At 48.3% G+C, this 24,249-nt stretch overlaps 1 protein-coding gene across 1 annotated transcript; it reads left to right on the top strand.

The window, feature by feature from the left end:
* Window positions 1-556: 556 nt before the first annotated feature.
* SAMHD1 (SAM and HD domain containing deoxynucleoside triphosphate triphosphohydrolase 1) lies at window positions 557-23,325 on the top strand (the record flags this gene model as incomplete). The annotated part of the gene is made up of 16 exons (XM_079543442.1): window positions 557-740; window positions 814-880; window positions 5,006-5,075; window positions 6,939-7,099; window positions 9,675-9,790; window positions 10,147-10,217; window positions 11,804-11,959; window positions 14,033-14,133; window positions 14,240-14,348; window positions 14,439-14,542; window positions 15,985-16,100; window positions 18,564-18,703; window positions 20,162-20,257; window positions 20,568-20,672; window positions 21,025-21,162; window positions 23,203-23,325. The coding sequence occupies 16 exons, from the start codon at window positions 557-559 to the stop codon at window positions 23,323-23,325; spliced, it is 1,857 nt and encodes a 618-aa protein (XP_079399568.1).
* Window positions 23,326-24,249: the final 924 nt, after the last annotated feature.

Raw genomic sequence — 24,249 nt, 5'->3', positions numbered from 1 at the left:
CTGCGGGGCTCCGTGGGCTGCACCTTCTTCAGTCCACGTCCACTGCTGCACCGCAGGTTCCCCCACGGCTGCAAAGGGAGATCTGCTCCGTGCGGTGCCGTGGGCAGCAGGGGGATGGCCTGCTCCACCGTGGGCCTCTCCTGGGCTGCAGGGAGCTGCCGCTCTGTGCCCGGGACGCCACCTGCCTTGGGCTGTTTCTCCCCCTCTCCTCGCCCTCTCGTCGCTCTCCCTTAAGCCCACCTCCGCAGGGGCACGGCTCACAGCGGCCCCGCACCCTCCGCTCCCAGAACTTTCTGTGCAAGCCCAGCACGCGAGTGCGCGCTTCTCGGCCGTAGGGGCACGGGGGCGTCGCGAGCACGGCGGACACGCGGGCGGCGCGGCACAGCCGTTCTGCGGCCCCGGGCGCGGGGCCGCGTCGGGGCGGGGCTCGCGCCGCAAGGCGCTTCCCGCGCGGGGCGGGGGGCAGAGCCACGAGCCGCGGCATCGGGGGGCCGCGCCGCGCGCTGACGTCACGGCGGCGCCAGAGCCCCGCGGCGGGGCCGGAGCGGAGCGCGCGATGGGCAGCCCGGCGGCGGGCTGGGCCGCGGCTCCCGCCAAGCGCGCGCGGCGCGAGGGCTTCGCCGAGAGCTCCGGCGGCACCGCGGCCTACGGCGACCCGCGGCTGTGGGACACGGAGCGGCTCTGCCGGCACCTCTCGCGTAGCGGCGTGGGCGAGCCCGGCCTGCTGCGCCGCTTCCGAGGTAACGGGACCGGGCGGGAGGGTGAGCGGGCGGGGGGCGTCCGGCGCCGCTCACCGTGTGCTCGTCCCCGCAGAGAGCGGCGTCACCGGGGCCATGCTGCTCGACCTGCCCGCCTGCGCGCTGCGCATCACCCGCGTCTGGTGAGTGCCGGGGCGGGCGGCGGGAACGGCTTTAAACTGAAGAAGGGGAGGCTCAGGTCAGGTGTGAACGGGAGTTCTGTTCCCAGAGGCGGTGCGGCACTGCGGCCCAGAGCTGCGGGTGCCCCGTCCCTGCAGGTGCCCGAGGCCGCGGCTGGGCGCCGGGCAGCCTGAGCCGGGGAGCAGCCGGCACAGCAGGGCGGGGGCCCTTCCGTCCGAGCCGTGGATCGGTGGCTGCGCTCGCCGTGCCGCAGTGCCGGGCTGCCCCGTGCTCCGTGCTGCTCAGCCCGCTCACCGCTGCGTCCCTCCCGGGGCCGCTCCGTCCCCGCGGCCCGCGCCGAGTTTCCCCGCTTGCTTTGGTTCCGCCCTCCGGAGCTCTCCAAACGTTCGGCTCCCCTCACGTGCTTCCCCAGCGCTGTTGGCGGAGTTGTGCTGGGCGCCGCGCGGAGCAACGCGGGGTGAGGGGTCCGGGGCGGCGAGCGGGTCGAGGAGCTGCGGCTCGGAGCGGGGCGGGCGTCGGCCGGGACGGTGCTGTTCTTGGAGGGGAGGTTTGGGCTGGAACCGCGAGGAACGCGGCTGTGGGGTTTCTGATGCGTGAGGTGTTTTTGTCACCGAAATAACGAACAGAGAAGTGCGAGGGCTGCTCCGAAAGGAACGCTCCTGTTTTATGGTGTTGGCACGCGGTGCCAGGAGTGGACGTCGGTGAGATGGCAGCAGAGGTTGAACCTTCCCACCGGCGCCCCATGCCATTTTGCTGCGGGACAGATGGCAGCAGAGGTGTCCCTCTGTGGCAGAATGGTGTTGGACATGGGAGCGCATATGGAGTGAAGAGCTGGGTTTGAATTCCTCCATGCAAAAAAGAAAAAAGTGGCAGTCATTGATGCTTTTGAACTTTTATAGAGTGGATGTCAGCACAGCAAGGGCTGGGCAGTGCTTTTCAGCAGTGGTGACTATAAGTGTATATCATCTCCCATGGCCCAGACTTCTACAAGCTCAGGTGTGGCTCTTGTTCATGTGTTCGCCCTGGTGAAAATGCCCAGCATGAGTAGCTGAGAATTTGCTCTATCCAACAGCATTATTGCAGTCTTTGTTGTAGTTTCCATGGAAATAAATAGAAGGCATGACTTCCTGAGCAACCTATGTGATTTCTCTGTATACTATCCCCTAAGGCCAGTCGCTTTTAGTACCTTTTTACGTTTGCACATCGAGAGCTCACACTGGGTACTCAGGCATGGGGAACATCTGTGTGCTCCTTCCAGGCCTCTCTGGGCTGGGTGAGTCCTGTGGGTGTGCAAAGTCGCCTCTGGTTGTGGTGGGGCTCTGTGTCAGCCCAGCAGTGAGTACACACATCTAGTTCCGCATTCTTCTCAGCATTCAGGGGGCAGAGCTGGGAATCCCAGACGCTTGAGCTGTGGGTTGTGACACAGGGTGTGGTGCACATGAAATATAATTGGTGAGCGGGGCTGTCTGCTTGATGTCTCTGGAACAGGTCAGTCTCAAAGGGCTGTGGGGGGCTGCGGGCTTCTGGTGTTCCAGCCTGTGATGGGAGGGAGGGTGTGGGGGAAAGGGAGTGCGTGGGGAAGGGGCAGCTTTCACCTTCTCTAGGACAGATACTTTGAGGACAGCTTGAGGAATGTGTCCGGTGGCCAAGAATGCCAGTGGCATCCTAGCTTGGATCATGAATGGCGTGGTGACTAGAGAAGTAATCCTGCCCTGTACTCAGCATTGGTGAGGCCTCACCTTGAGAACTGTGTTCAGTTTTGGACACCTCCATACAGAAAAGACATGGAGGTGCTGGAGCAGGTCCAAAGAAGGGCAACAAGGCCGGTGAAGGGCTACAAGGAGAGACTGAAGAAACTGGGGCTGTTCAGTCTGGGGAAAAAGAGGCTGAGGGGAGACCTTATTGCTCTCTTCCAGTACCTGAAAGGTGATTGCAACAGAGCGGGGCTGGTCTCTTCTCACGGTAACAGGTGACAGGATGAGGGGAAATGGCCTCAAGTTGTGCCGGGGGAGGTTTAGGTTGGATATCAGGAAAAGGAAGGGTTGTTAAGCACTAGAACAGGCTGCCCAGGGAGGTGGTTGAGTCACCATTCCTGGATGTGTTTAAAAACCGTTTGGATGTGGTGCTCAGGGACATGATTTAGTGGAGAGTTGTTAGAGTTAGGGTAGTGTTGTTGGGTTATGGTTGGACTTGATGATCTTTAAAGTCATTTCCAACCTGAGCAATGCTGTGATTCCATGTGTGTAATCTGGTGAGGCAGCCTCATCCTGACGACACAAGGTAAGTAAGTGTCTGGTGGTCTTTCTCTGAAGAACACCAAAGAGCTCTTTGTGATTTAATGCTTGAGTGCTCAGTTGTACCAGGACCGTAATGTGGTGGAGACCAAGCCCAAAGCTGTTGGTGTTCCCGGAAGTGGGGCAAAGCCTCGTGTGTGTCCCATCAGACAGGGACTGCCGCCGTCAGAGCAGTCGCCTGCAGCACCGCGCTGCCTGGGATCGCCTCCTGTCCGTTCAGCTCTGCTTGAGGGGCCTTTCTGGAGCATAAAGGCACACTGAGCCATGTTCTTGTGGACATGTTTGTGTGGGTGCAGTGTAAGCAGAACAGATAGGTTTTTTCTCTGCTCTTTCCATAGCTGCAGCCATTGGTAGTTTGTCAGGGTGCTCTCATGCCATCCTCTGTGCACACCTGATTGTTTTCCAGTTAGCTTGCTCCTTGCTCCCAAGTTTCTGTGGCATTTAGAAGTGTAAGCAGGTGTTTGCAGCCAACTGCTCTGCACTGGGAGGTGCTGGCTGTGCTCAGCGCTGTGTGCTTTGCATTGCCTTGCCTTCCCCTGAGCACCGGGAACCTTGTGGACTTTGTGTGGCCCTGATGTCCTTTAGAGCGACTGTTATCTGATGTCACGGCTGCTGCTGGTGCAATTGTGCTTTCCACAACGTTGCAGCTCTTTCAAAAACGTGCTTGTGAGGTTTGATCTCTGTTATTAGCGAGCTTTTAGGTCATATCCACCAAGACCTGTGCTGGAATTGGTAACTTGGGTGCCATCTCTTTACCGATGTAGAGTTGTAAAGTTGGGGGGGGTTAAAGTCTGCTGGAATCTTACTCAGCTTTGCTCTGGAAGTGATTCAGTGTCTTTGAAGAGTCTGGAGAAAAATCATCTCTGCGGAAGTGAAGTGAATGTAGGTAGCTGGAAGCAAATAGCTTCTCACATGGCTCTACCTGAATGCTCTTAGGAAAGCTTGTCACCTTATCGCAGCACAGAAGGACAGGCAGATATAATGGACCTCATGTTTTCGCTTTAGCTGCTTTCTGTTGCCCTGTAAGTAGTGGGCTCGTTCAGGAACTCCCTTGTAAGCACCTGAGAATTTCTGACTGCCCTGATGCAGAACAAAGTGATGCAGCAGGCTGAGCAGCACTGCCACGCTTCTCATTGCGTTTGCAGGCAGAGGCAGCAGAGGACTTGCAGTGACAGAGCAGAGACTGCAGCTTGAGGCCCCTCCTGCTGGGGGAAGGTGAACTGGATAAGATAGAAAAGCCCACCAGCAGCTCAGACATCACATACATTTACTATTTCTGTGGACTGTGAATTATTGCATGATTTGGCTGAAAATATGTAGTGCACTGAGTAGTGTTTGTCTCTGCTAATAGCTGACATTTTATAGCACTAATTTCTGTTAAATTCAAAGACTGGTGTAAAGCTGGACTCGCAGCGGTTAATTGCTGAGAAGTGTAAAAGGTTCCAAATTCTGTTCTCATGGTGTTTGCTGTTGTACTGAGGCTGAAACTAGTTTGCTCAAGGACAAAAGTTTGCAGACAGTTAATAAAAGTGGGCGTAAGGAAGTGTGCTATCTCTCCCTCCAGAGTTGTTTTAAGGCCATGTGGCTGCAGCACAGTAGCTCTACTGGGAGCTCAGTGCACTTGTGCAGGTATTTGGGATTTTCCTCTTCTGTTTGACTGTAGAGGACCAAATGCTTTCAATATTTCTCTGAAAAAGCCATGGAAATATTTCTATAAAAGAATCAGTGAACATCAGAGTAATGAAAACTTGCACAAGTAATTTGCTAGATATGCAGATTGTGAGGGAGTGAACTTTGCTTTCAAGTAATTTGTTATTGCTGTCTTATTCCTAGCCTCCCAGATGAGAGACTGAAAGTGCTCGCCTGCCTGAACCAGCTGAGGCAGACAGTGGACATCATGAAGGTAACAGCAGTGCTGTGTGGGCTCTGCTCACAGCACCTTGCTGGCACCTGCAGCCCTGTCTCTCTCCTCTCCTTCCTTTCCTTCCTGCTCAGTCCCAGCAGCTGGTGCTGCCACTGTGCTTTTCCCTTGCAGAGCTTCAAGCTCCAAGCCCTTCTTCTCAATAGCTGGTGGTCTGAAAACCACGTTAACCAGAACAGTTGTTAAGATCAGCAGTTCAGAGCTTGATGTGGGCACCTGGCGGCTGTGGGAGACTGGATAAGAAATGAGCTGCTGTTTGAAATGTGAGAAGCTCCCTTTTCACATCTTCTGTCCTGTAGAGCCTCTGCTTTTTGTGCTTTGCTACTTCAGCCTCTGGTCTCAGCTGACAGCTGGCCTTTCCCTTCCGCTGTTTGTGATGTCCAGCAGCTTCTCACAGCGGTGTCTGTTGATTTAACCCGATCCCGGGCTGCCTGTCAGCACACGTGGCTCCGTTGCCTGCATGTCTGCTGCAGCCCTGCCAGTTTGGTGGCAGGGAGGAGAGAGAAGACAGAAAGGCCTTATTTGCCTCAGCATTTTACTGAGATACTAAATTGTGAAATGGCTTCATCTTCTGTTTTGATGCAAGGATTAAATGTGTGTGCTTCTCGTCCATAGTAAGTCTGTAAGTTACATAGTAAGCCTGTGGTTACGTGGGTGCCTTCTGAACTGCGTACCCAAAGCTGATCAGGGAGTACTTCAGATTTCAGTTGTCTTGGTTTTGGGTTTTGTTCTGTGAAAAAGGTTAGAACTATCATTTCCACTCTTTGATCTTTCACTTTGGATTTAAAAAAGCCGTGCAATGTCATACCAAGCACTTAGTGAGTACAAAGATTGTTCCTGTAAGGGGGGCTTGACGTTGCTGTGGATGAGATGCTCAGTAAGGCCAGCAGTCTGCCTTTGCAGTCCAGAAAGCCAGCTGCATCTGGGCTGCATCAAAAGAAGCGTGGCCAGCAGGGCGAGGAAGGGGATTATCCCCCTCTCCTCCACTTTTGTGAGGCCACACCTGCAGCTCTGCATCCAGCCCTGGGTCCCCAGCACAGGATATGGACCTTTTGGAGAGAGCGCAGAGGGAGATACAGAGATGCTCAGAGGGCTAAAGGACTTCTGCTGTAGAGACAGGTTGAGGGAGCTGGGGGTGATCCGCTCGGAGAAGAGAGGGCTCTGGGGAGATGTTACAGTAGCCTTCCAGTATTTAAAGGGAGCTACTGGAGAGATGGGAAGGGACCCTTTGTGAGAGAGAGTAGTGACAGGATGAGGAGTAACATCTTTGAACTAACAGAGGGGAGATCTAGGTTAAATATTCGGAAGAAATTTTCACTCAGGGTAGGGAGGAGCTGGAAGAAGTTACCCAGAGAAGCTGTGGCGGTGTTCATGGGCAGGTTGGATCCCCAGGCAGCCTGATCTAGTGGAAAGTCTCCCTGCCAATGGTATGGGTTGGAAATAGATGGGCTTTAAGATCCCTTCCAACCCAGGCCATTCTGATTCGGTGATCTCTGACATGCATTGCAGTATCCTTTAAGTGGAGTAGCAGATGTCACTGATAAAGACAGTGGTTCTCAAGTGTTAAGAATTGAATTGAACAGGTAGAGCTTCTAGAGCTGTCTGGAATTGCCTTGCCCTCTGAAGTGCACAACTCTGTCTTCTCTGCTGCCATGCCTAAGCAATTCTCCAGGACAAATCTTGATTAAGATAGACAGAATATGCCAATTTTAAAGCTGAAACCAAATAATCATTTATACAGCCTCTCCCACCAAATCCCTGACCCTTCTCGATGTCCTTTACCTTAACCCTGTTAACTTTCAAAGTCAAATATACACTGATTGCATTATTGTTTGGCTTTTGTAGGTTTTTAATGATCCAGTCCATGGGCACATCGAGATACACCCTCTTCTTGTTCGCATCATTGACACGCCTCAGTTTCAGCGCCTGCGATACATTAAGCAACTGGGTGGCACTTACTTTGTTTTTCCTGGAGCCTCCCACAACCGCTTTGAACACTCATTAGGGTAAGGTGGTGTAGCCTTGTATGCATGTCTCTTTTGCATTTGAATGTCTGAGATTGGTTCCACAGATGTGCAGTGCCAGCGTTTTGGTGACAGCTGCTGTCCTGGCATTTTCTGTCACCTGAATCTTCCTGTGTGTGATTGTGGACTTTGTTTACTAAAGACAGAAAAAGAAACCTGCAAGATGGATCAGTACTTTCCCTTCTTCTTTTCCTTCTGGTGAGAATAATGCCAGTTGGAGACAGTGAGTGATTTTCTCCCTGGTCAAAATTTGAGTTTAAAAGCATAAAGCGAAGGGCGCTGAGTCTGTTACGAATATGTCAGGCAGCTGTAATCCCCTTGGATTACCCAGCATGGATGATTTTACTTGTAATATTTGCATTTGAAGTTATGCAATCAGGGTCAAGTTGTCAGGCTGTTAGCAGTACTATAAGTTAAAGAAACAGATTGTGGACATAAGGATTTCCAGGGTGTTGCTAAATCATTCACACTCCACAGAGAAGCTGATTAATGATAACTTCAAGCTTGTTTTGAAGGTATATCTTGAGGTGCAGAGAAGTTAAACTGGTCAGTGTTTTCATTCAGGTGATCTGGCCAGCCTTGTGTTGCTTTTGTAGTGCTCAAATAGAGCACGGCTGGCTACTGCCCACTGTGAAACTAACAGAAAGCAAAAGACCGTTGCAGAAGATCCACATTAGTGAGGTGAGCTTGAATTGACTGCATCTGATGAGCCTGGAAAAAAAAAACAAAAACACAAGGAATATAAACAAAATGTTCCAAACAGGAGTTTGAAAACTCCAGTGGCAGCAGCAAATTTTTCTTCCAAGCAGTCTTGTTAATCCATACAGCTAGACTTAGGACAGTTATTCTCAACTCATTTTGAAGGTTTTTGCAGAGTTAAAATAGAGGAGGTGAACTTCATGTATACTGGTAGAGTAGGAAAAAAATAAAAGCAGACAGTAAAGTTGTGTCCAGTAAAAGATAGAATAGCATAGCTGAGTTGGAAGGGGCCTTCAAAGGCCACCTGGTCCAATGCCTGACCACCTCAGGGCTAACCAAAAATTAAAGCAGGTAACAAGATTGTCCAAACTCCCCTTGAGCACGGCCAGGCACAGGCCATCCACCACCTCACTAGGAGCCTGCTGACTGTCCTCACGGTAAGGGAATGTTTCCTAGCGCCTGCTCTGACCTTGGCACAGCTCTGTGCTGTTCCTGTCCCTGGGTACAGCACTAGTGACCGCAGGCAGGTGCAGCCCCATTGCCAACGGCTCTCAAAGCTCTACCACAGAGCCAGTTCATCACCCAGTGCAGCACGGAGCCATTTGTCACACAGCTGAACAATCTGTCAAAGGATGCCGTGAGGGACAGCAACAAAGGCCTCACTGAAATCCAGAGAAACTGCCTCCACTGCCTCCCCTTCATCCACCAAGCAGGTGACCTTCTCATAGGAGACCTAGGAGAATAGGAGAAACATAGGAGACATAGGAGAAATACGAGGCAGGACTTCCCCTTCATGAGCACCTGCAGACTGTGCCTGATACAGCTTTGTTCTTTAAGTGCCTTCCGTATCCCCCAGGACAGCCTTCTCCGTCACTTCTCCCTGGACTGACAGGTCTGGAGGGCCCTGGCTCTTTCCTCATGTCCTTCTGGTGGGTGGGTGATGCTGGCTGTCTTTGGCCACAGTCCTCACACCCCCAGTGCCTTTGGTAAATTGCTGGAGGGTCCCACAGTAACACCCCTCAGCTCCCTCGGTGCTCTGGGCTCACTCCTGGCAGGCCCTGCAAACTTGTACCTCTACTAAAACCTGCTCTTGCTTTAAGATATTCAGCGTCCCTGAAGTTAAATGGATAAAGGGAGTGAAATAATCATGATAAGCTGTTGTTAAAATAGGAATTTGAAAGAACAAAGTGCTTTTGTGGCTGCTGTGGAGCTCTGACTAGAAGTAGGAGGGTGGTCTGTAAGCTGTGATGCTTCAGGATGCATGCTGTCAATAATACAGTGAGCTCGCTTACACAGTGATGTTATTTGGTGTCTGTCCATTATGAAATACTGGAGCTGCTGATGCATCTCAGCCTCATGTTGAGTAATGGGGCAGGGTTCCGTGAATCTGCTAGGGTGTTTGTTTTCCTGCAGGCTTGTGAGCAGTATTAGCTACGTGAAAGGAGAAGTCTGTGAGGATTTCAAAATCAGAAGCTTTCCTTTAATTGAGAAGAGAGTTGAAACTAGAAATTAAACCAAAGATTGATGGTAACTCATTGATTTACGGGAAGGAGGAGAATGTAAGATCTGCTTAGTTAGCAGAATGCCATATTAGGATGCTGTTCTTTCCAAATTTGGGCACAGTGTCTCATGCTTTCTCCTTTCAAATGTGTTACTGTTGACTGGAGCTCTATGACAGGAAATAATTTGCCTGTGATTATCTTTCAGGTTAGGGCTTGAGTATCTGTTGTGTACTGTCTTTTAGATGAAGACTGTGACCTAAAGCAGCAAAACAGAATAGGTGAACTGCTCTTTTCCTGTTCAAAGTAAAATACTGTTGTATTCACTTCTGGTGCCTGTGGGTTTTTCTCTGCAACAGAGTGGGCTACCTTGCAGGATGTCTGGTTCGTGAACTGAAGGAGCGGCAGCCGGAGCTGGGTATAACCCAGCGAGACATCCTCTGCGTGGAAATCGCTGGGCTTTGCCATGATTTGGGTGAGCAAGAATTGAAGTGGCTTGTTGCTCTTTGAAAGCTGACCTGCTGGAAGAGATTGCTGTGAGATCAGAATGAGAGCTCTCTCAGATGCTCAGTGCGTGGCCATGCTGTGGGGTGGGAGCTGTCTGGTTGGAGACCTCTGTGGAGCAAGTCCATTTGATGAGTACAGGGCCACTTTTCACAGGCTTTTTTGTGTTGTTTTCTTATGGTGTTTTAGAGTTCTGTAGCTGCGTTTTCCTCATGGGTGATGTTAAGATCAAGTCAAATAGAAGAGAATCCAGATCTTTAGCTTGGTCCAGGTATTTCTTCTGACAGCCGTGTCTGAAATTAAACCTGTGTAATCTTTATTTTTAAGGTCATGGGCCGTTTTCACACATGTTTGATGGAAGATTTATTCCACTTGCTCGTCAAGGTTTGAACTGGAAGGTAAGCATTTCAGTACTAAAGTGCAATGAAAAAACTCACATTTTTATAGGGAAAATAATTTATCAGCGAGATTGCCAGCACTTGTGAGCATGTGGTCATCATTTAGCCTTACTGAATCATTTTGATGGCATAATTGAAGTTGTATCAATACCTTATAATGATTTTTCTTGTTCTCTTTAAATGTCTGGAGAATATCTCTACCCCCTTAGTGTTGCTGTGAGCAGACACAGCCTCACCAGTGAAATGGAGAGAGGTGTGAGGAGAAGTGGGGGCAGCAGATGTTTGTCACCTGTGTTCCCCTGGGGTCAGTACTGCATCCAGTCTTGCTGAACATCTTCATCAGTGACCTGTATGAAGACATAAAGTCCACCCTCAGCAAGTCTGCTGGGGATACAGAGCTGGGAGGAGTGCCTGGTGCACCAGAAGGCCGTGCTGCCATGCAGCGAGAGCTGGGCAGACTGAGTTGGGCAGGGAGGAACCTGATGAGGTTCTGCAAGGGCAGGTGTAGGATCCTGCACTGGGAGAGGAATCACCACGTGTACCAGTGCAGGCTGGGGCTGAGCAGCTGGAGAGCAGCTCTGCAGAGGAGGCCCGGGTGTCCTGTGGATAACAGAGCCAGCAGTGGGCCGTGGTGGCCAAGAAGGCCAGCGGTACATTACAAAGAGCCTGGCCAGAAGGGGGAAGGAGGTGGTCCTCCCTCTGTGCTCTGCCCTGGGGAGGCCACATCTGGAGCACTGTGCCCAGTTCTGGGCTCCCCAGTTCAAAAATAACAGGGATCTCCTAGAGAGCCAGTGGAGGACCAGAAAGATGATGGAGGGCCTGGAGCATCTCCTGTGTGACGGAAGGCTGGGAGCCCTGGGGCTGTTCAGCCTGGGGAAGAGAAGGTTGAGGGGGGATCTGATCAATGGTTATAAATCTGTAAAGAGTGGGAGGCAATTGGATGAGGCCAGACTCTTTTCAGTGGCTTGTAGTGATAGGAAAAGGAGTAATGGCCAAAAACTGGAGCATAGGAAGTTTCACACAAATATGTGGAAGAACTTTGCTACAGAGCCCTGGCACAGGCTGTGCAGAGAGTGCTGGAGGCTCCTCTAGAGACATCCAAACCCACCTGGACACTTTCTTTTGCAACCTGCTCCAGGGAACCTACTTTAGGGGTTGGGATTGACGAGGAGGAGCTCCAGAGGTGCCTTCCAACCCCTACAATTCTGAGATCTCCCCAAAAGTGAAAGTGCTCTTGAGCTTCTATGTAATATTTTGAGATACTCGTGTATGCGTGTCCTCTTGCAGATCTCATTGCATGACACTGGAAAATTAAATGGCTGGGTCTTGTCTGTACCCATGGTCAGGTTCTGAACTCGCTACAGCTGTACCCATCATTTTAAGAGTGTTTCTTGATGCTGCTCACAGAGTGGTTTCCTGTTTGGGTAGATATAAATGATGAGAAAATGAGCCAGGTGCTGCACTTGCACATTGCTGGCAGCACACCAGGCAGTGCTGCTGTGTTAGGAGAGAGCTGTGGCACTTCAGGAAGGGCGCTTGGACACGGTAATGTAATGTTTAGGTATCTTTTTCTAAATTTTTCACAGCATGAAACTGCTTCTGTTGAAATGTTTGAGCACCTGATCACATCCAACAAACTGGAGGAAGTCATGGAATCGTATGGTCTCATCCTGGAGGAAGACATGGCCTTCATCAAGGAGCAGATAGGAGGGCCTATAGATGAGACAACTTGTGAGGCATCGGTGAGTCGCTGGACTGCGACTGTGGTTGTTTGAACAAACATCTTAAATTTTTCTGAGAGTCAATTTTAATAAGAGAGTAGATAATTTTCCCTCTCTTCCGTTTTATACTGGTTTTGGAGATTGCGTTTTTAATTGGCCAGGTGAAGAAAATGAGGAGATGGTTTATGTTAACAAGCCAGTACCAGAGCTGCCAGATGGCAGAGGTGAGGCAGTGAGTCACCACAAAGCATGGCCCAAATATGAGGAGTGCCAGAGCCTCAACAGCTTTGATGGCTGTAGAAAACGTTTGGATGTATCCCAGTGGCACAAACAGAGATGAAGGGATAAGAAATGCGTTGTTTCAAGAGGCAAGGAAGAAGACATCATAATTATTAATGTTTGCAACTCTATGAAAGAATCAAGTCCTCCCTCTTTTTCTTGCTCATGTCTTCTCATCTGTCCACTTACTACTCCATCTGTAGGAGATCTGTTATGACAGTCTGGTCCTAATCAAAGTTTGCATGTTGTCCCAAACAAGTCACCCATAAATGTTAGCACTTATCCATTATTTTCTGTTCTGTTAGCATCTAGTGCTACCACATATACTGTAGCCCTCTGATGACAGAACGTAGAGAACTCGGCAGAGCAGCTCAGTACGAGATCTTTGGGAAGGCAGGAGGGAAATTTTACCCATTTGCAGTTATTTGAACAAAGTCTTGCTGCCTGCTGCTTCTGATGATCTTAGGCCGAGTTGGTGCCTGTTTTCCAGCAGCATACCAGGAAAAGCAGCATTGTATGTGATAGCTGCCAACGTTCTTGACATCTGCCCCATCTTCTGCCTGCAGTCATCTGTGTTGAGCTGGTTTTAGCAGAGCAGGGACTCTTCTGCTGATGAGCACCTGTGCTGTGATGCTGTCACCTCGCAGTCCTGGTCCCGGCATAAACAGCACCTTCCATCTTACTGCTGTCACCTCTGCTCCTGATTGTTGTCCCTGTAACAGCTCTTTGTTGTCAGATGGGATGGTTTTATCTTGATGTGCTCTCCTCCCACTGTTCATGCACATTTCCCTTCTCCTTTGTATCCATGTTAATACTTCTGTAATGCTAATGTCAACATTTGAACCATACATCTTAAGTCGTTTTCCCCCCAGAATTTCGAGGCAATGTTTATTTAACTGAAGAATCATTAAATGTTTAAGAGAAGTTCACATGCAATTTGTAGTTTAAGTTCTGGCCTTGATTTGCTGTTTGCCTTGTGACTGAGTCACTCCTCAGTTGCGGGTTAAGAGTTCAAGTCAGCTCTTTGAGCAGTCATTGTTTAACATACCTGAACAGTTGGTTTACAAGTACACTGTAATGCTGTAGAGCTGATGGCAGAAAACTGCAAGGGAGTGGCATGTGGGTTTAATTCCTTCCCCTCGGGGTTAAATAATGGCAGTGTCTTCCTCTGCTCGTTGCTTCAGGTTGTTTGCACTTCAAAGCTGTGTGCATTACTTTGATAGAATGGGGAATTAAATGCTCCTAGTGTGTGTGGATTTTGTTCTTTCTGGTGTTCTGGGAAGTCACCTGCTGAAGTCCTACAAGCTCTGGGCTTGTAATGCACAGTGCAGCTTTTGAATCTCTTCGGTTGTCTCTGTGTTCTTTGTCACCACGGTGTGAGATTTTTATCATAGGCAAAGTCAAAGTGCCTCAAAAATTATTCTGCATGGGGTGCTCCAAAAGTAATGCCTCCAATTTCTGTGAAAACCACAACGGATACAGAGAGCACAATAATACCGTTTGACAGAGCAGATTTTCAGCTACAAAACACTGTTTCTCTACACACTCAGCACCACTAGCTGTGTATTTCCAGCAGCGATGAGTAGGAGCTGCATTCTGCACTTGTACAGATTTGCAGCAGCAGAGGTGACCCACTGTCGTCGTTGCCTGTGCTGAACTGCACTGCCCACCCCTCACTGTGCCATCTGTCTCTGACGCTGTGGGCCAGCACAACAGAATAGGAGGCATTACTTTCGGAGCAACCCTCTTACCATTGCTTGCATCGTTACATTTCTCAATGTTCCTGATTTTCCTTCTTGGCTCCTCTGTCATTAGTGGCCCTACCGAGGACGACCAAAGGAGAAGAGTTTCCTATATGAGATAGTAGCAAACAAGAAGAACGGCATTGATGTGGACAAATGGGATTATTTTGCAAGGTACAGATCCTACAGCTTCTGCTTTTGTTCAGTCCCTACTGAAACAGCACTGCTTTACTCGCATCTCTGACCTCACTGTTAAGCACTCGCTGTGGAATATTTTCAGGGATTGCCACCACCTAGGGATCCAGAATAATTTTGATTATAGGCGCTTAATTAAATTCACTCGAGTTTGCGAAGCGGGAAACCAGAAGCATATCTGTGCCCGTGATAAGGTAAGCGGTGTGTGTGAGCTGGGAGCGTCAGCAGCGTGTCTGAGGAGCGAGGAAGCAAATGATTGTGTTGTTTGGTTGTTTTTGGTTCAGGAAGTTGGGAATTTGTACGATATGTTCCACACTCGGAATTGCCTGCACCGGCGAGCGTACCAGCATAAGATTGGCAACATCATTGAAATAATGCAAGTATTACAGTTCCTTTGTCTCGCACATCATTTATTTTATTTTATTTTTATTTGGAATTGTAAGTCCATTTGGAATCTTCACCAAATCAATGAGCTTTGACATGCAGTGAGAGCCGCTTGGCTATGTAACCAAATGCTGCATGTTTTAGAGGTTTGAAATATGGGCCTGCTGGAGTGAGTGCGGCGGAGGGCCATGAGGATGCTCAGACTGTGCAGCACCTCTGTGGGACCTGGGCTGGTGCTTTCAAGAAAGAGAAAGCTCTGTGAGACCTCACTGTGGCCTCCCAATAGCTAGATGGGTCCCCAGGGAGGCTGGAGAGGGAACTCTTCATCAGGGAGTGTTGTGATGGGACAGGGGGTGACAGCTTTAAGCTGAAAGAGGCAGATTTAGATGCTTGGAAGAAATTCTTTATGCAGAGGCAATGCAGCCCCAGCACTGCTGCCCAGAGCTGTGGGTGCCCCATCCCTGCAGGTGCCCAAGGCTGTGGCTGGGCACTGGGCAGCCTGAGCTGGGGAGCAGCCAGCCTGGAGCTGGAGGGGCTATGAAAAACAAAAAACAAAAAATAAAAAAGTGGAGGGGACAGACAGCTGCATCTTTCCATGTTAAATCCAATTAGAAACAGATTACAAAAGCCCTGAAGGAGCTCTGGACTGGGACATTGTTATGCTGTTGTAACTGCTGACAACAGGAGCTGAATCTTTATCTGCAAGTTAGAGACAGCTTGGCTCAAACTGAGCGCTTAGTGGAGCAAGGTAACTCATATGTGGAAGCAATGAGCAGGCATGGCATGGCTGAGGCTCTGTAAAACTGCAACAGGAATAGTTCAGGACCAGCTTGGTTGCCTCCCGATGTTTATAGTTCTCCTCTTGATACCTGCAGGAGTTTCCTGGTAACACCATTCTGTTTACTTTTATTCAGAAGTATCCCCAAATGTTTTTTAGTACGGATCTTGTCTGCCCAGTAACTCTGCTGTGTTTTGAAAGAGCAACACAGAGGATTGCGTGGTACAAGAAGTACTGGGGGCTTTGGATGAACTCGTCCTTAGAAAATCTTTTTTCCACTAGAAAAAGATTTTGCACATATCTGATGCTTTAACTTTACAAAGTTTGGTGTTCACTCAGTTATCTGAGTGTGTAAGAGGATGTGGTCTTCTGAGGGTGTCATTGCATTGTGACAGTGTCTTGCGGGGTCCTGCAGCCATCTGAGCACTGTTAAACCCATAGTCCAAAGCAGAACAAAGCAGACTTCCACCTTTCTTGAAGTAAAGTTAAGGTCTGATCTGAACCTAAAAGGAAAAGGCTCTGTTCAAATGTGAAATGACAGCACTGAGATGGGATGTACTGCAGTGCAGCTGTGCTGCATGTTTAGGACACAATTTAATTTGTCTTTATAATGTAACTAAAGTGTTTATTTTTTGACTCTTTTAATTCTCTCTTCTGCTTGCATCTAGGATTACGGAAGCCTTTCAGAAAGCAGACAGTTTTTTTCAAATAGAAGGCTCTAAAGGAAAATTGTACCAGATCTCTACAGCAATGGAGGACATGGAAGCCTACACGAAGCTAACTGGTATGAGCTCTCAGAATTCCTTTTAAAGTGCAACAGCATGAGTGCCTCTTAGAAAGGACTCCTTTTTTTTTTGTTTGTACAGCTGTTGGCACAGCAGATGCTTGCCCACGACTGGGACTCTTCAAGTACTGCTTTTGTGCACAGGTGGTGGTTTAGACCTGGAGCATCTTTGTGCTTTCACATCTTACTGGGAGAGGAAAACATTCTAGTTTAAATTAATTTTATGGAGAGGGAGGAACTGGTTTTCTGCTTGCATTCAAAGCCAAGTTACTGTGTGGCCAAGCAGTCATACCTGTGCCCTGGTTTTGTTGTATTTGTCAGAGATGGAGTGTGAGTCAGCTCAGAGCAATACTGCACCTAACTCCATCAGGTAGAGGAGCACTGCATGTGTGTTGTGTGAAACTAACCCTGGGACAGATTTTGAAGGACTCTGATAAGATCTAATTTAATTTGCTTGAGGCACTGCAATCCTTGCAAATGCAACAGAAGAAAACAGTACATAAATGATTTTATTCCTGGAAGTTTCTAGTTTCTTAGACAAGATCTTGTAAATATAGTTCTTGTAGGGTAAATACAAGAGCAGCAGTCCACTTAAAGACCTGTGGGAGAATTCCAGTATGATTACATAGTGAAACAAATGAGAAGTGCCTTGTGATTGTTTCCTAGACAAATAGTCTGACTGCTGGCAGCCACTTCTCCAAGGTCTGGGTCAGCGCTGTGAGGAGGAAGAACTTGGAGAAATTACTGAATTCCCAAAAACTGACTTGAGTTGTGTTTTCTGTCATGTAGTTCAGTCTTTCCATTGCTTCTTGTCTTGGTTTTGCCTGTCCCTCCTGGCCTTCTCTGCAAGGCACAGCAGCACTCCTGTGTTCAGTGGTGGCTTTGAGTGGCAGCAATGGGAGCAGAGGCCAGGGTGGGCATGTCAAGCCGTGCTGCAATGAGGGCTTGTGGCTGGAGTGGCTGCAGGGCAGAGGATGCTTCAATCCTTGCAGAACTGCTGCTCTATGTATTTAGCCAATAAGCTAATTTCTTCATGTATTCTGTTTTCTTCTGTTGTGTTTACAAGCTGCAGTGTTCCCAAAGGCTGGCAGCTCTTGCTGTTCCTGGGAGCTGCTGCTCACAAGAGTTTCCAAAACATTCCCGAGTGGGACAGCAACTTTCCTGAGCCCACCATCAAGCCTTGGCTGGCCACCAGAGGGATTCAGCAATTCTTTCTTTGAATTCTTTCTATGGGCGAGGTGCTGCAGGCATTGATGCAGAAGGTCTGCTTGCTGTAATCTGTTAAGCTGAGGATCTTCTGTTGGCGACCCTTCATCTGCTGTAGTCACGTTCAGCTTGATTAAGACTAAGACTAAATTTTGCATGGGTTGGAGCCTATCCCAGGGATTGTGTGGTCTGTAGGAGCAGCCGTGCAGGAGCTGAGCACCAGGATCCTGTTGTTGCTGAGCTGTGACATCTGGTGAGCTCACGGCAAGGAGGGCGGTCTGTCCCCTGCGTCTTACAGTCAGCAGCAGTGAGGAGCTGAGTGTCAGTGCTGGGGTGTTCCTGATCCAGAGGGAGAATTGGTCAGAAAGGAGAAGGATGAGGGGAGTGTGTCAATATCAGATGTAATGGTGGAAGGACCTGTGTTCTCATGCTAAACCAAGACACTTCCTTTCCTGCGTCCAGTGGTGTCAGCCTGTGAGGACAGTAGGCTTGTTTTCAGTAGTCTGTGGTGAGTGATGCCTCTGTGGAACTGTGCAGCTGCCATTGGGATCTTTGCTGATGCTCAACCTCTTGTGGGATTCTGCAGCAGCAGGTTCTCCAGCTTCTCTCCGTGATGGGTGAAGAGAAACACTTTTTGGTTTTGAATTTGTAGCCTTCTGATTTTGACAGTGAATCCTAATTTTTGTAGTGGTGACACAGCAAGCAGTTCTTTGCTAATACTTTACACAACACGTGTTCATGGCTTTCCTGTTTTCCCTGGGTTATCTCTCAAGCTGTAGAGACAGTCTGCTGTTCCTTGGAGGGAGTTTCACGCTTCTATTAACCTTGGTAAAGGTGTTCTGGTCATTGTGGTTCATAGCTTACCTAGGCATTGTGGGGGGCTTCTTGCTGTGGTAGGGGGGTGTTGCAGAGCTGTACCTAACACACATCAAAGCTGTGGCTGCTTCTGGCTGGGGAATGTTGATAGAAGCACAGAGTGCAGCTGTGTTGGCTGTGTGACAGGTGAGCTGCATCCGTTTGGTTTGGGGACAGCCAGAAGTAACCCTTCTGCTCTGAAGCCATAGCAAAAAGAAATATCTGAGACCATAATGCAACTTCTCAGTTGTCTGACCTACGGTGTTCAGCCACTCCCCCAAAGTGTGCATTTTCCCCAAACCTTTAGATTTTCTTGTTAGTTAAGCCTCTGTCCCTTTATGTGCGTTTTGCTGTCGCGATGGGTTCTGACACAGTTAACTGAAATCACTACAACTTTGGCAGATAACATCTACCTGGAAATTCTGCACTCAAGTCGTCCAGAACTGAGTGAGGCACGCGAAATTCTGCGTAAGATAGAACGGCGTCAGCTGTACAAGTTTTTAGGAGAGACCCAACCCGAGAAAGTGAACGAAATTCCAAAGGTAATATCCGTCACCGAGAGATTCTGAATTCTGTCCTTCTAACCATGTTCTCTGAGTTGCTGACTACCTTTTTTCCTCTTCCTGTTTTCTTTTTGTTATTGATAGTGATTGGTTTTTTTGGGGTTGTGTTTTTTTTTTTTTTTTTTGAGAAGCCTAAACAATACTCCAAAAATCATAGAATCACGGAATGTCTGAAGTTGGAGGGCACCACTCGTAATTTGTCTCCACTTGGATATCGAGCCATTGAACCCTTTGTCTGTGACCATCCAACCAATTCTTTGTCACCAAATAGTCCAGCCTTCAAGTCCATTTCTGTCCCATTTGGAGATAAGGCCGTGCTGCAGGACCGTGTCAAAGATCTTGTGGAAGTCCAGGTGGATGACATCAGCTGCCCAATGGGCTCAGAAGTTCTCTCCCACCCATCCTTGTCTTTGTGTTGTTATGGAATATTTTACAGAAAACTGGGAAGAGTTTTATGTACAGACATGCCCTCACTGTACCCAGCTGGGTACCCCGCTGGTCTGCACCACGTGGGGGTCACTCAAGAGGTTGGTGAGGAGGACTTGCTCTCAGTATAAACCTAAACTTTCCCTGGGCTCCTGGAGTCACTGCAGGCTGAACATACAGCTCGTGGAGATCCCTCTCAGCAGTCCCTCTGTCTTGCAATGGACAAATCTGCTGCTGGCCAAATTCCTTTCCCTCTGGACCTGTCTGCTCTGTGCTCAAAGCTTTTCTCTCTGGAGTCTTAGGTGCTCCCAGGAAATCCTTCATCAAATCTTGCATCTTGCACTGGCCATCCCTAAGCAGGCAATGTTCTCTCTCCTGCCCAGCCCTTTAAAGGCAGCATACACCTTTCCATAAATAAGAGTTTTCTCCACCACACCGTGTACACTCAGCATTAGCCCAGCCTTTGGCAGGGAATGCTCTCACCAGACGAGGCCCTTTGTGGATTTCTGCTTTGGAGGTGGGAGCAATCCCCTCTGAAGCTCCTTGAGGAGGTTGTTTTGTCTGCTTCTCTGTAGTGGTCAATGATGTTACTGATCCTGTCTGTCTGTCTTAGTGTTTTTCTAGTACAAAAACTACTAGAGGGTGACATCCTGCAGCTGTCAATTAAAAAAAAAAAAAAAGTTGAGTAAAGATATTTAGTATTTAGCTTTGGGGAACTTAACTGCATAATGCGGTTGTGCCAGCAAACAACTTGCTTGGAAGTTTGTTCTTTGCTCGTTAAAATTTCTGTGCTCATGAAATATCCTGGAAGGGCTTTCCTTGCTTCCTGCAGCCAAGTTCTTTGGATCTTTGTGGTTTGTTAAGGTTGTTCTTGTTTTCTTTCTGAAATCTAACAGCAGGACTCTGGCTGTTTAAGGTGTACGAGGGTTCTCACAGCCAGATTGCTGTAGGAAGTCTGTAGGGCTTGACCTGATGATTGAAAAATGCAGTGAGAGCTGTTTTCTTTTTCAGGATGAATATGATGACCTGGCAGGTGACATTGCTAACTCCAAGCCAGAAAAGGATCCTCCAAACGTGGAGCTGACAGCTGGAGACTTCATAGTTGATGTAACTATCCTTCCAGAGCAAGCAGCTCTTATCCTGCTCAGCTGCACGCAGACGTTGCTCTGCGTTGTCCCAGGGCTGAAGGTGTGGGGAGGTGGGCGCTGCTCTCTGGCCGCACAAATGATGGTTTACCAAACAGATGCTGACACTGTTATTTAAACTTCATTAAGTGTAATAAGTAATCAGTTGTTAATTACTCTTTTATTTGACTACTCTCATTTACAGAAGTATTGCGCACATCTGCTTGTATTTATTGTCAGAAGATGAATGACTAACATTAACAAATGTCCTTTTTATTTGTTCTGCACGCAAGGTTGTTAATATGGATTATGGAATGAAGGATCAGAACCCCATTGATAATGTCCTCTTCTACTGCAAGGCTGATCCTTCCAAGGCCATCAAGATCAGTAAAGAACAGGTAGTCCTTTATCCTCCTCAGCTTCACGGCTGGCAGTGGGAGCCATCGCAGTGCTTCCTGGTGCTTCGTGCCGTGTTTGTGCATGAGGGTGGTGGAATCGGTGTCCTTCTGCATGGATGCTCTCAGAGGTCTTTTCCAACCTTGGTGATCCTGTGGTTGGTTCTGTGTGAAGTCCTGATGGCCTTTACGTATGAACGGCCTTTAACTTCTTCTGACGAAAATACAGTTTTTGGGTAAAACTCAAGGATTACAGGGAGATGGTTCTTGTTGCTCTCTTTGTTTTGAGAATGAGTTCCAGGGACTCTGAATTAAAAGGACTAAAGCTTGTTTGTTTGTTTGTTTTATTCCAAAGGTTTCAAGGCTTTTACCAGGGACCTTTTCAGAGCAGGTTATCCGGGTTTACTGCAAGCATCAGGATCCAGTTATTGTTTCAGCTGCAAAGCAGTATTTTGTTCAGTGGTGTATAAAGAGGGATTTCACCAAACCACAGGTAACTAATTTAGGTATTAGTTTCTAGAAATTTTTGCATTAAAAATATTGGGACTCAGGCCTTGTCTGTGGGGCAGAGCTGCTTCCAGTATTCCTGTTTCTGTTTTGCTTGTAGTCCACATCTGGTCATACTCTGGTTTCACTGAAGCGCTGACAGATTTTCACTGATTTAATTCAAGTGCTTGGAAAAGTCACGTTTAGTTAAAAATAGCTGGTGGCAGACACTCACTGATGCAGGTTTCCTCATACAAAGGCTTACAGTGCCACAGGGATTGAAAGATCCTGAGAAGTGATCAGGTTGGTGCTGCCTATTGCTTTGCCTCTTTTTCTGCCCTGCTCACCAGCTGTTCCAGCACTGCTCCCACTGGATATCCACGGTCAGTCTGTTGAGCCTGGGAGGGCAAAATCCCCAGGGCAACAGGACTGCAAGCCTCCACTCTTAAGGCGACCAATGTGCAGGCTGAGTGCTTGGAAGGCCTCACCTGTGCTGTGCCCCTTTCCTGCCACGTCTCAGACGTACAAGTTTGCAGCTGTGAGGCAGGAGGGAAGGCATCTCACCTAAGGTTACAGCTCACCTAAGTTTTGTTCTGCTCTGGGGATGGTGTCAGAGCTGCCATGGCAATGAAAAGGGAAAACCTAAAGCAGAACCTGGGTCCATATGCCTTGCCTTGTGTTCCTCCTGCCAAAAGTGATGGAAAAGCCTGTAACAACTCTGACTGTAAACTAGTGATTCATGATGTAGCTTCCCCACTGTGTCTCCTTTGCAGAAAGGTGGATGTCTTTTTCTAATAAAGTGATTGTGTTGATGCTTCCAGCATTATCCTTCGTTGTAAGGAAGCAGTTATGACATTATGAAGCGTGTTTTTTTCACTGGAATATGTAATGGAGCCATTGCACTGTGTGTGTGGGGTCAGGCTGGAAGCCTGAACAGGATTAGTAGATGAGCTGGCAAATCCATTGCTGAGTTTCTCTCCCAATTATTCACGCTGGCTTTTGTCTAATTGTCACATCGTGGGAAGGAACAGCCTTTCTTTCTTTCCATGTTTGTTTGGTTTTCTTTTTTTCAGGTATTTTCCTTTGTCTGGGATCAAATCTCAAAGTAAAATCTGCAAGTTGCTTCAAAAGTGCAGCATAAACACTTTGTTCCGTGAACCTCGCGTTTCTCCTTTTCATTGCATATGCTAACAGCCCTGAGCCTGCATCTTTCCTAGATACACCTGCAAATGCCATTCAAGGAAAGACCTCTGTTCTCTAAAATGGAAGATCAGGCTGTAGATCGGTGTTCTCCTGTGCTGGAGCAGCAACTAGAGGCATGAGCAATTTTGTTTCAGGGTTCGTTCATGCATGATACAGCCTGCATCCATCTTGTGAGAGCAGTTACTTTCTGGAGGGCATTTTACAAAGGGGTCACATAGCAGGCTGCCTTCACAGCCTGCAGAGCACAGCAGGTCAGGGGTGTCTGACTGCACCATGGCAGTCCCAGCTTATTTCTGCTTGCCCTGCCCTTGCAGTGTTTGATCATGAGATTAACATACGTGTGTGACAAGTGTGAGCACAGAGCCCAGGCCACAGCAGTGACTGTATGGGATGCACCCTAAGGTGGCGAGGTGCAACTGTGCTTGGTAGGTGCTAAGCAAAGCTTTTATAAGCTTTTTTTTTTTCCTAAGCTTTTAATGTGAGGCTGGGGAGTTCAGAGCAAAGACTTAGAGTAATGTTATAGAAACTTACAGTAATGTTTCCAAGCTGTGTACCAGTGTCCATAATAGAAGCCTCTTGAGCTTCCTGAGTTTGCTGCTGTCAATTCAGGAAGAGGTTAAATACGAGCAGTGAAGGTTTCTCCCATAAGTGGGGAATTGTTCCTCCCCACCCGTTTCTACCACTTACTGGCAGCAGTTTCCATCTCTGCAGTGCAGTTCTCCACGCTCGCTGCTGTGCAGCGCTGTGTTTATCGGTGCTCAGTCTGGCAGCTGCTTTTCCCTGCTTTGCACAGCGAGTGAAAATGGACGCGTTGTCATGAATGCTCTCTGACTTTCAATGACAGGATGGTGATGTGGTTGCCCCTCATCTAACTCCACTGAAACAAAGCTGGAATGACAGAAGCAGGGATGAATACATGACAGCTTCAGAGCCCAGCTGCAAGCAGAAGCTTTCTTTCAATAAGTAAGGTGTCTCCTTTTGCACTGTTCAACCACCTCCTTCAGAAGACGGGCAGCTCTGAGCAGCAGCTCTTTTAAAATGCAATCCAATGAACTGTAAAAAAAAAAAAAAAATAGAGGAATGCAGCAGTGCATTTTACAATACTGTGTGCTTTTATGTGTGCACTTAAACTAAGTGCTTATTTGGATTGAACTGCTACAAAGCTAACAAAGAACCTGTTACAGCAAAGCGAGCTCAGTTCTCGTGTATTTTTGAATGTATTGGTGCTATTGTAGCAAGAGGAACTTCATTTAAAAAAACCATTCATCATAATGGCCAGAAGTGCAGTGGGTTTGATACTGCTTGTCCTGATCCCTTCTGAAGGCAACTGCAGCATTGCTGGAGCTGGTGGAAAAACTTCCTTCTCCTTTAATCTTTGTTATTCCACCACCTCTTGTTTTCTGTAACGATCTTTTTATTGAAGATGACAGTTCTGGTGTTGAAAGCTGATGGGATGCAGGCCTCTTGCTATGAAAGTGACCACACAACTTGTATTGAAGTAGCACTGCCCTGCAGTGGCACACAGCGTTTTACTGTTTTTATAGCATATTTTTGATACATTGAATGTAACTTTTTTTTTTAACTGCTACACTGAACTGCAGAACTCCTCAACAGCTCTGTGCTTGGGGTGCTTGCAGGAAAGCAGAGCTCCGTGCTGGCTCTCAGTGTAGTGGTGGCCCAGCACGTGGCTCTGCTTCTCCTTGCTCCCAGCACAGGCTGTTTCTGCATTTCTCTGCACTGGGTGGTCAGGTTCTTCAGGAACCCTTCCATGATTGCATCCCGTCCCTGTTTTCCTGGCCTGATGGTTGCTGTTCTGGTGTATTTTTTATCTCCCTTACAGACAGTAAGGGTTCTTACACTCTCCCCTATGGGCAGTACTAGTGTGAGTGTT

Source organism: Tetrao urogallus (assembly GCF_951394365.1).
Source record: "Tetrao urogallus genome assembly, chromosome: 16".
Taxonomy (NCBI): Eukaryota; Metazoa; Chordata; class Aves; order Galliformes; family Phasianidae; genus Tetrao; species Tetrao urogallus.
This window is presented reverse-complemented; position numbering and strand designations above follow the sequence as displayed.